Genomic DNA, 15,684 nt, shown 5'->3' with positions numbered 1-15,684 from the left:
CTTGTGAATTTTTTTGAACCCCTTAGATATAAGTAAACCTATACATGTTTGGTGTCTACAAACTTGCACCGACCTCAGGCATCATACCCACACATCAGTTGTACCATATAGTGAACACCGTGAATAAAATATCCCAAAAACTATTGTGCCATCACACTTTTTTTGCAGTTTTTCCACACTTGGAATTTTTTTGCTGTTTTCCAGTACACCATGTGGTAAAACTTATGGTTTCATTTAAAAGTACAACTTGTCCCGCAAAAAACAAGCCCTCATATGGCAAGATTGACGGAAAAATAAAAAAGTTACGGCTCTCGGAAGAAGGGGAGCAAAAAACAAAAACGGAAAGTGCCCCGGGGCTGAAGGGGTTAAGAGACCCCACATAGCCTCCTATACACATGCAAACATCCCATACACATATTGAGGGAAAAAAACACATACTCCCCTCGCTCTCGTTCCCCTCTCTGGTGCACTGATGTCATCGCATCTGCTGTCCCACATGCTGTTTGGTGGAAGAAGGATCCAGGAGCTCCGTCTTCCACTAATGTATTCACCACTGTCTGCAACCTGAGGATACAAATAGTGCATATCAAGAGTGGAGGCAGGTCAAGGACATGGTACGCCCTCTGGGCCACTGTTTTGAGATCTTTGGCTGTCCCGATCCAGGAGTCAGGCTGGAACAGCCAGATGACCAAATGTGGCACTTTCTCAACGTCTGCCCTAGACCATCAAAATAATTCTCAGAGATTGGACCCCCGAGTATCCAGAGGTTCTCTATATAGTGGATACATAATAACGTCTTACTGAAATACCCCTTCATCTCCTCCCTCTACAAGACATTATGCAGAAATGAAATTTGTCACCAATTTTTTGCCACATAGTGGGAGAGCTTCATAAAGTCAGAGATGCTTATTGAGTTGACGGGTCACTTACTGGGCTGCTGGCTGTAGTTGTGATAAAATCACAGTTTGATCAGCAGGAGATGTTACTAGAGGGACTAGTAAACCTGTAGCTCTGTAGTCCTTATTCATTAGCCTAGTATACCCCTACCCTACCACTAATTGGCAACTTTTTGCCTGTGTACACTGAAGGCTGCCAATCAGTGGTATGGAATAAGGTTATATAGTTCTGCAAAAGATAAAACAGTGATTTTTATCATAAGCACATAGTGGACATAAGCTTTCATGAGATTGCATCCACTTACCGTAGTGTTTAACACCGCAGATCTTCTGCACAGGAAAAGTCAGTGGAAAACGTAGCGCGCACCCTACTGGGATCATGGCCTTAATCACTCAATATTTCTGCCAAATTACTATCCTTGATTAAAAGCAGTGCTATAACAACCTAATTTTATGTAGTGATGTATGATGGAGTATTTTTGGGCTTCTGCATATTATTTAGACATGCTGTAATAAATATGGACACATTGGAAGACGTGTGAATATTCTGAAGGCTGTATGAAATTGTGACCGTATTTTGTAGAAACCTTATGAGTGTTATTGGGCATGGTCTGGTGGTACTGTCTGGCTCTTTTGAGTTGGCGCTATGTGGAAATATTGCTTTCCTTTGCCTGGTATCACACATTCGTGGTCTGAGTATTGAGCGCGATGTTCAGACTAGTTGCGGGTGTCCTGACCTGAATGCGACATCCTTATAGACATATATGAGGCCATCTAGGACACCGGTGACCAGTCCATACTTCACAGTTTGTACTCGAACTGCAATGCAGGGATGTGGGAAACTTGTCTTATTTGTTGTTCATGTCTTGCAAATTTTGAAGTTTAGCAGGACTGGTTTAGTACTTGATGTTTTATAAAATTTAGATCATAAGAAAGTGCCACTTTTAATGTGTGGCTCACAACTGTCTGCCAGCACCAGGTTGTCACGGTCATCTCCCTGTTTTTGGAGACTAGTGATCGCTTTAGGACTGGAGCCTGTCATCTCTATTTGGCTCTCTACATTTAAATGTTAAGTTTCTCTTAGTACTGAAACGGTTAATGTTAGTTTTGCTGCTAGCAGCTTTTCCAGCAGTTCCTAGCTAAGTGTGTCAGCTGCAGCTGCTTTGTAGCCACTTCCCTTCAGGTATAAGTAGAGTTGTTTCCCAGCAATCCTTGCTGAAGATACAAATCCATTTATATACTGGCTGCCTTGGTGGAAGGAGTGCTCTAAAAGCCAAATCTTATCCTTTTTGTTGCTGTTTTCCCCTGTTTGTCTTACCTTTCCTTGTGTTATATTAGCGCAGTGGTGGAGGCTAGCATCTCCCACCTGCCAACGCATTAGCCAGGGCAACTATAGGGTCTTTCTTATTGTCCCAGGTTCCTGCTCGTCGACAGTTGCGGAGACTGTATAAGGCCTGGCTGGGAGTGTATGGAAAGCTACAGGTGAGGATACGAGGTGTCCCATCTACCCCTTTCACTAAAGCTAGGTCCCACCATTGTTATGGTGTTTCTCCTTTCTTGTTGAATTGTCTGCTGTATTTTTGTCGTGCGTCAGACGTCTGTTGGTCTGAATGCGTCCGTCATGTGTAAGCGTGACACAGGTTTATTTTCTTCTTTGACGGAATACTTGAAGGTTGCTGCTGATCAGTGGTTGATGATTTGGTGCAGTGGTCGCATAAGCTAACAATGTCACATGACTGCCTGGGGACACAATGCTGACATTTCAGGAATGGCACTGGTTCGCAAGGTAAGTATAAAGTGTTTTTTGTTTTATGAAGTGCAGTTACACTTTAAGATGGGACTGCAGTTTGCAGACCACTGATGTCATGGTAGCTTATGCCGGAATGTTCTATATTGCCTTGGGGAAGCGGACCTGCCAGAACTCATGTCTACAATGCCCCTAGAAATCAAGTGCTTACAGTGCCCAGATAACTCTTACCATATAGCACTTTGACATTTCCGTTTTTTTATTCGGTTTACAGGTTTAACCATCTGTGGACACAATTGTCTGCTAACAGCGGAGTGGATATCGGCCAGCAAAATAGTGTGCCGGGTTGGTCAAGACAAGAATGACAAAGGGGACATCATCGTTACTACCAAATCTGGAGGAAAGGGGACTTCGACTGTGTTTTTTAAGCTGGTGAAGCCTGACAAAATTGGTAAAGTGTCTATATCCGTCAAAATCATCTGTTTGCGTTGAGGGTAGTTACTAATGTAAATACACTATATACATTACACTTGTGATTGCACAAGTTATTCACACACTAAAGAGAAGAAAGGGAAATGGGTCCAACACTCCTTTTTCAGAAGAATAGCCTAAAGTCCGTCACACACGTTATATAGCTGCCGGTTCTCGCACATGCCGGAGCGCTCGTTTTTCTGAATGCTCTCCTGTTAGTTATGAGAGAGACGCCACTAGACATACATGGTGGTGGCTTATCTCCAGGAGACACTCGGACATGCCGGATCTATATAGTCCCCGATAATTGTTCAGGTTTCCTATACACGAGTGTCCTCTAAATATCAGTAGGTTTGACAGACATTAATCTGTATATGGGGGGGCTTAAAGATACCCAAGGACATTAGAGTATTGTTATCTTAAAGTGTCTGATCATACAGGGACGTGGTCCGATCATCCCACAGCTCCTGGGCAGGGCAGGAAGGAAAAGAGTATACAGACATAACAGTAAGAGCTTGGGATCGCAGCTTCTTTCTGTGAGATAAAACAAGTTAAAAACAGGCACGGAAATGTTTTTCCTCACTGAAAGACTCAGCTGCCCTCCCATGCTGATACTTTTTTGCTTCTTCCCCTGCCTAGGAGCCTGGAAAGAAGAAGGTACTGGGAAATGTAGTTTACACAGTGATCATATGGTCAGCACCGAAAGGCTTCACAAGGAGCGCAAAAGCTACAGTGCAATTATGGAAAATGTACATGTCATTTAAAGGGGTTGTCCAGTACTTATTTATTTATTTTTTTTTATATACTGATGGCCTATCTTTAAGATGGGTTATCAATATCAGATCGGTGGAGGTCCGACACCTGGCAGTCCCCATTGATCAACAGTTCTCAGTGACGGCCGAATGTTGTCAGTTGCCGTGTGGAAGATCACAGCTTTACCAACATTATAGTGGCCACAGTGGGGTACTGCAGAACCTGTCCTATTCTTTAGAAAGGGGGCTGATGTGCAGTACCGAGCCATGGCCACAATACACTTAACTGGGCTGTGCTGTGGAACTGCTCACATCCAGATGTCACCCCCCCCACTGATCTAATATTGATAACACTAGAAGGTGGCCCGATTCTAATGCATCGGGTATTCTAGAATTTATTGTGTAGTTAATGTATGATTTTTGTTATATAGATGTTGTTGTGTGTAGTTGCCAAGTGTTTGTATAGGGGCTGTAAATGTTCTGGGTGTTGTCTGGGTGGGGGGGGTGTGAGAGCGGTGTTGTTTGTGTGGAGCGCTGTGTGTGTGTTGCGTTGTTTGTGGAGCGCTGTGTGTCTGCAGTGTTGTCTGTGTGTGGTGCTGTGTGTGTTGTGCGGTTTGTGAGGGTGTGGGGTGCGTGTGTGTTGTGCGGTTTGTGTGGGGTGCGTGTGTGTGTGTGTTTTGGGGGGAGGTATGTTTTGTGCAATGTGTGTGTTGCGCGGTATGTGCGTATATTTGTGTATGCTGCGGTGTTTGTGTGTTGGGTGTTGTGTGTGTGTGTGTGCGGCGTTGTCTGTGTGTGTGGGTGTCTGTGTAGGGCGGTGTTTGTGGTTCCCAGTGTGTGTGTGGTGTGTTGTGCAGTGCGCGTGTAGCAGTGTGTGTGTGTGTGTTTTGGGGGGGAGGTGTGCACCCCCATCGTGCTCCATCCCCCATGCTGCACACCCCCCATCGTGCTCCATCATCCATGCTGCGCACCTCCCATCGTGCTCCATCCCCCATGCTGCGCACCGCCCATTGTGCTCCATCCCCCATGCTGCGCACCGCCCATTGTGCTCCATCCCCCATGCTGCGCACCGCCCATCGTGCTCCATCCCCCATGCTGCGCACCCCCCATCGTGCTCCATCCCCCATGCTGCGCACTCCCCATCGTGCTCCATCCCCCATGCTGCACGCACCCCCCATCGTGCTCCATCCCCCATGCTGCGCACCCCCCATCGTGCTCCATCCCCCATGCTGCGCACCCCCCATCGTGCTCCATCCCCCATGCTGCGAACCCCCCCATCGTGCTCCATCCCCCATGCTGCGAACCCCCCCCATCGTGCTCCATCCCCCATGCTGCGCACTCCCCATCGTGCTCCATCCCCCATGCTGCGCACCCCCCATCGTGCTCCACAGTCACACATCAGACAGTATACACGCACACATCTGATCGCATACACTCACACCCCACTTCTCCCTGTGCCCTCCGGTGGGCGGTCCCAGCAGCTGTGCTGCACGCCGTGCTCCTCTGCCTTCTGCCGACACGCACACATCCGATCGCATACACGCACACATCCGATCGCATACATGCACACACACGATCGCATACACGCACACAGACATTGACGATATCGCACATACGCGCTCACACGCTCACAACATCCGGAGATACCACATGCTTCCGGCCATGTGATCCTCCGGCAGGTCCTGGAAGGTCACTGCACGCACAGTATCGCCGCCGAGAAGCAAGCGATATCACTGGATGTTGTGTGTGGATGCGATCTGATGTGTGTGTGAGGTGTGTGTGTGTGTGTGTGTGTGTGTGTGTGTGTGTGTGTGTGTGTGTGTGAGAGTGAGTGTGATCTGATGTGTGTGTGTGTGTTTGTCTGTTCTTATGTGTGTGCATGTGTGTGTGTTCCGCCGCTGCAGGACATTGATGCGCTCACCTGCTCCCGGTCGGCTTCTGGTGAGTATGATCTGGGGTTTTCTTTCTTCTGCCCTCTCTCTTCTGCACATGTGTACCGGGAGCCGGTGTACGCTGGTAACCATGCTACACAATATTACCTGATGTGTACCATGGTTACCAGCGTACCCCGCCCCCCACATGCACGGGAGCCCACACCAGCGTACGCCGGCAACCCCAGCAATGCGAGGGTATGTGTCGGCTGGGTTGCCGGCGTACGCTGGTGTGGGTTCCCGGGGGTACAGCACTCACCTGGGAGTCGGGGCTCCGTGTCGGTTCGGGGAATGCATGCGGGGGGCGGGGCCAGGGCGAGCGGGCAAAGCGTGAGGGGGCGGGGCGTGGCCGAGTTGCCAATGCGTGCAGGGAGCCAGGGTGAGAAGCTAATCCGTGGGGGAGGGCGGAGCCTGGGCGAGCGTCCAATCCGTGCGGGGGTGCGGAGGCGAGGCGAGCAGTCAATGAGACGCTTGTCACGGTAACGACAGAATTTTGGAGCAAGACAGACAGACAGAATAAGGCAATTATATATATAGACTAGAAGGTGGCCCGATTCTAACGCATCGGGTATTCTAGAATTTATTGTGTAGTTAATGAGTTAATGTATGATTTTTGATATATATATATATATATATATATATATAATATATAGATGTGGTGTGTAGTTGCCAAGTGTTTGTGTAGGGGCTGAAAATGTTCTGGGTGTTGTCTGGGTGGGGGTGTGTGAGAGCGGTGTTGTTTGTGTGGAACGCTGTGTGTCTGAAGTGTTGTCTGTGTGTTGCGTGGTTTGTGTGGGTGTGGGGTGCATGTGTGTGTGTGTTTTGGGGGAGGTATGTTTTGTGCAATGTGTGTGTGTGTGTGTTGCACTGTATGTGCGTATATTTGTGTATGCTGCGGTGTTTGTGTGTTGGGCGTTGTCTGTGTGTGCGGGTGTCTGTGTAGGGCGGTGTTTGTTGTTCCCAGTGTGTGTGTGGTGTGTTGTGCAGTGCAGTGCGCGTGTGTGTGTGTGTGTGTGCGTGTGTGTGTGTGTGTGTGTGTGTGTGTGTGTGTGTGTGTGTGTTTTTGGGGGGAGGTGTGCACCCCCATCGTGCTCCATCCCCCATGCTGCGCATCCCCATTGTGCTCCATCCTCCATGCTGCGCACTCCCCATCGTGCTCCATCCTCCATGCTGCGCACTCCCCATCGTGCTCCATCCCCCATGCTGCGCACCCCCCATCGTGCTCCCTCCCCCATGCTGCGCAACCCCTATCGTGCTGCACAGTCACACATCAGATAGTATACACGCACACATCTGATCGCATACACTCACACCCCACTTCTGCCTGTGCCCTCCGGTGGGCGGTCCCAGCAGCTGTGCTGCACGCCGTGCTCCTCTGCCTTTTACCGACACGCACACACCCGATCGCATACACGCACACACCCGATCGCATACACGCACACACCCGATCGCATACACGCACACACCCGATCGCATACACGCACACACCCGATCGCATACACGCACACACCCGATCGCATACACGCACACACACGATCGCATACAAGCACACACACATTGACGATATCGCACATACGCGCTCACACACTCACAACATCCGGAGATACCACATGCTTCCGGCCATGTGATCCTCCGGCAGGTCCTGGAAGGTCACTGCACGCACAGTATCGCCGCCGAGAAGCAAGCGATATCACTGGATGTTGTGAGTGTGTGGATGCGATCTGGTGTGTGTGTGCGTGCGTGTGTGTGTGTGTGTGTGTGTGTGTGTGTGAGAGTGAGTGTGATCTGATGTGTGTGTGTGTGTGTGTGTGTGTGTGTGTGTGTCTGTCCTTATGTATGTGTGTATGTGTGTGTGTGTGTGTGTGTGTGTGTGTGTGTGTGTGTTCCGCCGCTGCAGGACCTTGATGCGCTCACCTGCTCCCGGTCGGCTTCTGGTGAGTATGATCGGGGATCTTCTTTCTTCTGTCTTCTCTCTTCTGCACAGGTGTACCGGGAGCCGGTGTACGCTGGTAACCATGCTACACAATATTACCCGATGTGTACCATGGTTACCAGCATTCCCCGCCCCCTGCTCGCACGGGAGCCCACACTAGCGTACGCCGGCAACCCCAGCAATGCGAGGGTATGTGTCGGCTGGGTTGCCGGCGTACGCTGGTGTGGGCTCCCGGGGGTATAGCACTCACCTGGGAGTCGGGGAATGCGTGCGGGGGGCGGGGCCAGGGCGTGCGTGCAATGCGTGAGGGGTTCGGGGCGTGGCCGAGTTGCCAATGCGTGCAGGGGGCCGGGGCGAGAGGCCAATCTGTGGGGGGCGGGGCCTGGGTGAGCGGCCAATCCGTGCGGGGGGTGCGGAGGCGAGGCGAGCGGCCATTGAGAAGCTTGTCGCGGTAACAACAGAATTTTGGAGCAAGACAGACAGACAGAATAAGGCAAATATATATATATATAGATAGATAGATAGATAGATAGATAGGCCATCAATATAAAAGTACTGGACAACCAATATAAAGGGTTAAAGGCCACAGAAAGTAAGGCTGTACTAACAAGTGCAGGAGGAGAAACCGTAATACTTGTACACAGTATTAGTCATTGCCACAAAATCATGCCACAAAACCTCCTTAGTTTATAAATTGTATCTACCGGCTTCTAGTCATTCAGCAGAGGACAAATGGGAGCCATTCTCCCCTTCATTGATATATGTGACTATACCTTTATCGGCTGTATGGGGACTTGTAGATTCTGGTGCACTGTGCCAAACTTGGGCGTCCTGCAATAATACCATATACCGCCCTGTACATAGATGCTTATAGGAGGTACAGTTGAAACCAGAAGTTTACATACACTATCTAAAAAAACCCCCTCTGCATGTTTTTCTCACTGTCTGATATAAAATCAGAATAAACCTCTCCTGTTGTAGGTCAATTAGAAACCAAAATTATATTTGCCAGATACAAGAATAATGAAAGAGAGAGAATGTTTTAAGGCAATTTTTATTACTTTCTGCAAAGTCAAAAGTTTACATACACTAAGAGTACTTTGCCTTTAAACAACATGGGACAGCCCATACGATGATGCCATGTCTTTGGAAGCTTCTGATAGGTTTATTGGCAACATCAGAGTTAATTAGAGATACTCCTGTGGATGTATTTTAATGTACACCTGAAACACACTGCTTCTTTCTGCAGCATTATGGGTAAGTGAAAAGAAATCCGCCAAGAATTCTGAAAGAGAAATGTGGACTTGCACAAGTCTGGTTCATCCTTGGGAGCAATTTCCAGATACCAGAAGGTGCCTCATTCACCTGTACAAACAATTATACACAAGTACAAACAAGATGGGAATGTCCAGCCATCAAACCGCCCAGGAAAGAGACTGGTTCTGTGTACCAACGTGCTTTGGTCATACATGTGCATATCAACCCAAAAACAAAAGCAAAAAGCCTTCTGAAGATGCTGGCGGAAGGTGGTAAGATTGAGTCATTATCCACAGTGAAACAAGTACTGTATCAACATGGGCTGAAAGGCCAATCTGCCAGGAAGAAGCCATTACTCCAAAAGAAACGTAAAAAAGCCAGATTAATGTTTCAAATCCACACAGGAATACAGACCTTAATTATTGGAGGCATGTCCTGTAGTCTGACAAAAGTAAAATGAACTGTTGGCCATAATGACCATCGTAACATTTGGAGGAAAAAGGGAGAAGCTTTGAAGCCTGAGAACACCATCCCAACTGAGAAATTAGTGGGTGGCTGCATTATGTTGTGGAGTTGTTTTGCTGCAGAAGAGACTGGTGCAGTTCACAAAATAGATGGCATGATGAGGAAAGTAGATTATGTGGCAATACTGAAGCAACATCTAAAGATATCAGCCAGGAACGTAAAACTTGGGCAGAAATGGGTCTTCTAAATGACGATGACCCGACGCATACTGCCAAACTGGTTACAAAGAGGCTTAAGGATAACAAAGTCAATGTTTTGGAGTGGCCATCAGAAAACCTTGATCACAATCTTATTGGAAATTTATTGGCAAAAATAAAAAGGCCGGTGCGAGCAAGGTGACCTACAAACATGGCTCAGTTACACCAGTTATGTCGGGAGGAATGGGCCCAAATTCCTACCAACTATTGTGAGAAGCTTGTGGAAGGATATTTAATACGCTTGAACAAATCATACAGTTTAAGGACAATGGTACCAAATACTAATGTAATGTAAATGTTTGACTTTGCAGAAAATAATAAAAATGCCTTAACACATTCTGTCTCTCATTATTCTGGCATTTGACAAATATAAATAATTTTGGTTCCTAATTGACCTAAAACAGGAAAGGTTTATTCTGACTTCATGTCAGACAGTGAGAAAAACATGCAGATGTGTCTTTTTACATAGTGTATGTAAACTTCTGGTTTTAACTGTATATACCACTTATGCCTATACAGTTCTGTATGACAGAAGCATCCTTCACAAACATGTGTTCAAAAATCTTTCTAACCTAAACCTCCAACAGACATCACATTCTGACTTGACCCCTACAAAGTAACAAGGCAATGTCCTTTGCTTGTAACACAAAGTGCTTTTACTACCAGCTTCTTACAGAGCAGAAAGAGATTTCTGCAGAGGTACTCCAAATGTTTATCTCCCTACCAATGGGGCATTGTATGTTTGCTAGGACCTCCCAGAAGCAAGTATGACTTAACCCTCTCTTATGCACAGCAGGGCTCATGAACATTCATTTAAGCACTTGTGAATTCTATAGATAGATATATATTTTTCAACCTTTTCCCAAATTTCAGGCTTCAAACATAAAGATAAAAATGTTAGTGTTATGGTGAAGAATCAACAAGTGGGACACAATTGTGAAGTTGAAGGAAATTTATTGCTTATTTTAAACTTTTGTAAAAATGAATAAACTAAAAAGTGAGGCGTGCAATATTATTCATCCCCTTTTACTTTCAGTGCAGCAAAATCACTCCAGAAGTTCATTGAAAATCTCCGAATGATGCAATGTTGTCCTAAATGACTGATGATGATAAATATAAGCCCCCTGTGTGTAATCTATTCTCCGTATGAATGCATTTGCTCTGTGATAGTCTCAGTGTTCTGTTTAAAGTGCAGATAGCATCATGAAGACCAAGGAACACAACAGGCAGGTCCGTGATACTGTTGTGGAGAAGTTTAAAGCTGAATTTGGTTACAAAAGGATTTCCACAGCTTTAAACTCCCAAGGAGCATTGTACAAGCGATCATATTGAAATGGAAGGAGTATCATACCACTGCAAATCTACCAAGACCCGGCCGTCCATACAAATTTTCATCTCAAGCAAGGATAAGACTGATCAGTGATGCAGCCAATAAGCCCATGATCACTCTGCATAAACTGCAGAGATCTACAGCTGAGGTGGGAGAGTCTGTCCATAGGACAACAATCAGTCTTATAATGCACAAATCTGGCCTTCATGGAAGAGTGGCAAGAAGAAAGCCATTTCTCAAAGATATCCATAAAAAGTGTCATTTAAAGTTTGCCACAAGCCACCTGGGAGACACACCAAACATGTGGAAGAAGGTGCTCTGGTCAGATGAAACCAAAATCAAACTATTTGGGCACAATGCCAAACGATATGTTTGGCGTAAAAGCAACACAGCTCATCACCCTGAACACACCATCCCCACTGTCAAACATGGTGGTGGCAGCATCATGGTTTGGGCCTGCTTTTCTACGGCAGGGACAGGAAAGATGGTTAAAATTGATGGGAAGATGGATGGAGCCAAATACAGGACCACTCTTGAAGAAATCCTTTTGGAGTCTGCAAAAGACCTGAGGAGATTTGTCTTTCAACAAGACAATGATCCAAAACATAAAGCTAAAGCAAAATCTAAGAAGCAAGCCAAATGAGTAAACCCCTTCAATTCAGCAAGTGCATTATGACAAAAATATTTAATAAATATAATTATATATTATTATATTTATTCATATTTTTGTAATAATGCACTTACTGAATTGAAGGGGTTTTAATAATTTGGCTTGCTTCTTATAGGTAGCAAAAGAAAGACTTCCTTTTAGAAGATGGTTTCTGTAGATTGCTTGTACTTCGCAAGTTAAACACCTGGATTTCAAGTCCGTAACATTTTCGGTACGTCCGCACAGTTCACAGCTACCGTATTTCTCAAGCAATATAATACACTTCAAGTATTCTAGTGGATCTGGATTCCATCCAGGAATACACTCGCGATACTACGGTCCGTATCCTTTGCCGACCTTCCACTACTGACTCCAGTGAGCAAACTCACACCTCTGCACGTGGTTCTTTCATGCAGGCATAGCAGCCCTCACACACTGACTACACTTAGATGAAGCGGACCCTCTTTCACTTCAGGGGATCCCTTCAGAGAGGCTTCAATACCTCTATCCACTGTGTAGCAGCCTCCGCACACACTCTCTGAGGATGCTTCTCACATTGGGTTTTTGTAAGCAAGAGTGGCCTTTGTACCCATCTTTGCATGGAAAATTTTCTTTCAGAATTATTTTCTGTTGGATACCTTATTACAAAATACTCTCACAAATGTGGGCCATTAATTGCAAGCAAGATTTATTTTGCACGCCATAAAAAGTATTTTTTTTTAACACTGAGGCGGGCTTTGCACACTACGACATCACAGGTGCGATGTCGGTGGGGTCAAATTGAAAGTGACGCACATCCGGCATCGCAGGCGACATCGTAGTGTGTAAAGCCTAGATGATACGATTAACGAGCGCAAAAGCGTCGTAATCGTATCATCAGTATAGCGTCGGCATAATCCATAATTACGCTGACGTGATGGTCCGATGTTTCTCGTTCCTGCGGCAACACACATCGCTGTGTGTGAAGCCGCAGGAGCGAGGAACATGTCCTACCGGCATCACCGTGGCTTCCGTAGGATATGCGGAAGGAAGGAGGTGGGCGGGATGTTTTACATCTCGCTCATCTCCGCCCCTCCGCTCCTATTGGCCGCCTGCTGTCTGACGTCGCCGTGACGCCGTACGACCCACCCCCTTAATAAGGAGGCGGGTCGCCGGCCAGAGCGACGTCCCAGGACAGGAGAGTCCATGTGAAGCTGCCGTAGCGATAATGTTCGCTACGGCAGCTATCACAAGGATATCGCAGCTGCGACGGGGGCGGGGACTATCGCGCTCGGCATCGCAGCATCGGCTTGCGATGTCGCAGTGTGCAAAGTACCCCTTAATAAAGACCATGTTGCATAAGGATTACACCCCAATGAAAATCTTAGGCGTATATCTAAAGTTTTTAAACAACAAAACTCAAAATTAACAAGAATTCAACAGTTAAGTGTAATTCATAGATAAGTCTAATTAAACAGGAGTCCAGCAGACAGTTCACTACAAAAAATTGGTACTTAACAAAGAATGCCCCTTCCCATTTCATCCTGTCAGCAATGGCACCACATGGAAAAGAAATGGCACATGACCTGCAAAAGAAGAAAATATTTTCTTTAAACAAGAAAGGTACAAGCAGATCAGCAACGCTTTACTAATCAGTCCGGCTACTATAACTAAAGTGACACAAAAATGTAACAAAAATGGCTGCAGGGCTCTCGTGGTATAACAATGGCATGAGACACCCAGCGCCGACATCGCTAGATCAGCCTTCGGAGAGGAGTACAAGGGGGATTCATCTTACAAACGGGTCTACATCATTTAAAAAAGGGTGGCCAGGTAGTAGGTGACCCCTTTCATAGACATCTGGCTGCAACATCCACAGCTTTACAGCAAAACGTGATAGTCAGGAATCGGACAATATTAGATGTGTAGAGAAGGAAATCCTCTGCTTTTGCGGCTCTCATGTTTTTACTTGTTTTGTGGTTGTAGGTATTTTGGATCAGTCAGCAGTCTGGGTGGAAGAGCTGAATTATTATGACTTGCGCACAGACAGAAATAAAGGAATATCTCCTCTGTCTCAAAGACCTGCTAATCCGCTGGGCATTGATAAAGAAAGGTAAGTTTGTTTTATGCCAGAAATGGATATGGTCACATTTTTTCTTTTTAGAATTGATATATTTGATGGGGGGTGACTTGTATGAGCTGTATTGAACCTGTAAGCGTGTGTTCACACAGCTAGGTTTTGGGGTGGTTCTTTTTGCCACAATTTTACAACATGTGGTAAAATTACAGCATTTTTTTATCATCTTTTCTGAAAAATGTTGCACAAAATAATGCATTGGGGGCACATTTTATGAACTCACGTTTAAGAATACTCATGCAGTGTGAACCACAGCTAACATGACATACAGACTGGCTGCCTCATTAGAGACAACGGTTCATTTTTGCTACTTCTACGCTTTAGGGAAGACCATCCCAGTACCGTGAGAACACTCAGGGGGGCAGTTCCCCTCTATATTTTACCTATTCCTTAATGAAGAGGTCACATTTTACTTAGAGGTGGGAAAACTCCAGACTGGTCCTTTAAGCTGACGTGTTTTATTTTTCCAATTTTATGGCCTATTTATTAACTCGTGTCCCCTCTGAATTCCTCAGCCTTTGAAACATTTGAGGAGATTTACAAAGCTGAAGGCTCCAGAACTCTGCACCAAAAAAGCTGTCTTACGTGCCTTGTAACACATTTATTCTGTGTTTTTAAGTCAATTTTTGTACCTTACTTACCATACAAGTGTGTATGGCTCAGAGTTAAATTAGGGGTGACTTTCCAGTAAATGGAACATGATGTAAAAGGCACAAAGTTGGACAACTAATAAATTGTGTATAAGGCTAGACAACTTAACAATGGGCTAAAATGATCAAACCGCATAAACCTCTGTGATAAATTTGTCTTGTTTTAAAAGGAACCTGTCAGGTTCAATATGCACCACTAACCACGAGCAGTTCTGGGTGCATATTGCTAATCCCTACCTAACCATCCCTGTATCTAGTGGCATACATGGAGATCTTTAGAAAAAGTATTTGTGAAGATTCTTTCTTACATGCTAATGAGCGAAGGGACTAGTCATGAGGGCATTACTTTCCTTGGCTAGTTAGCCCTCTTAGCATGTAAGGACGCTCCTGTGGGCGTGCTAACATGCTAATGAATGCGCAGCGTCAGAGGTATGGTCGATCTCACCGCTCTGTGCTGCCACCGTGCCCGACGCTGAAATTTGGCTCAGTGCGCATGATCAGAAGTCCCAGTCATGTGTACTAAGAAGCCGGGTGCAGGGGTCCCAGCCTTCAAACTGATGTAATGTGCATGACCGGAAGTCCAGTCTGATTGTGCACACTGAGCTGAAAACTAGCGGTGGTAGTACAGGTGAGAGCAACCATGCGTCTGATGCTGTGCATTCATTAGCATGTTAGCACGCCCACAGGCGTGATAACATGCTAAGGGGGCCGACTAGCCAAGGGACGTAACTCCATTGTGACTAGTCCCAGCCCATCATTTGCATATTATAAAGAATCTTTAGAAATATTTTTTCTAAAGGTCTCTTTATCTGTGCTACTAGATACAGGGACAGTTAGGCAGGGATTGGCAATAAGCACCCAGAACTGCTCGTGGTCCTGGGTGCATAGTGCAACTGACAGGTTCCCTTTAAGACGGTCTAGTCTAAATTTGCACTGCCTGAAAATTAGACAGTTTAGTGAAGCCGTGAGGGAGCCTGAAGTATTTGCATTGCCTGTCGTTCAGGCGGCATGAAACTGCTCACAGGCTCCTTTACATCACCAGACTCCCAATCCCAAAATGACCTGGAATTTTCATGATTAAAATAGAATTTTTACTGAATTTTACCCCATAAAACTAAGGCGGGCTTTGCACACTACGACATCGCAGGTGCAATGTCGGTGAGGTCACGTCGAAAGTGACGCACTTCCTGCGTCGCTCTCGACATCGTAGTGTGTAAATCCTAGATGATA

General features: G+C 46.1%; 1 protein-coding gene across 1 annotated transcript in view; it reads left to right on the top strand.

Annotated features, from left to right (window-relative positions):
- EXOC2 (exocyst complex component 2) overlaps window positions 1–15,684 on the top strand; it is a 288,387-nt gene that overhangs the window by 18,592 nt on the left and 254,111 nt on the right. The window contains exons 2-3 of the mRNA XM_075314813.1: window positions 2,918–3,094; window positions 13,654–13,780. Of these exons, the coding sequence (XP_075170928.1) occupies window positions 2,918–3,094; window positions 13,654–13,780 (304 nt within the window). The remainder of the gene's footprint in view (window positions 1–2,917; window positions 3,095–13,653; window positions 13,781–15,684) is intronic.

The sequence above is a fragment of the Anomaloglossus baeobatrachus genome, chromosome 6, assembly GCF_048569485.1.
Source record: "Anomaloglossus baeobatrachus isolate aAnoBae1 chromosome 6, aAnoBae1.hap1, whole genome shotgun sequence".
Lineage (NCBI taxonomy): Eukaryota > Metazoa > Chordata > Amphibia > Anura > Aromobatidae > Anomaloglossus > Anomaloglossus baeobatrachus.
Note: the sequence above shows the minus strand (reverse complement) of the source record. Positions and strands in the feature narration are given on the sequence as shown.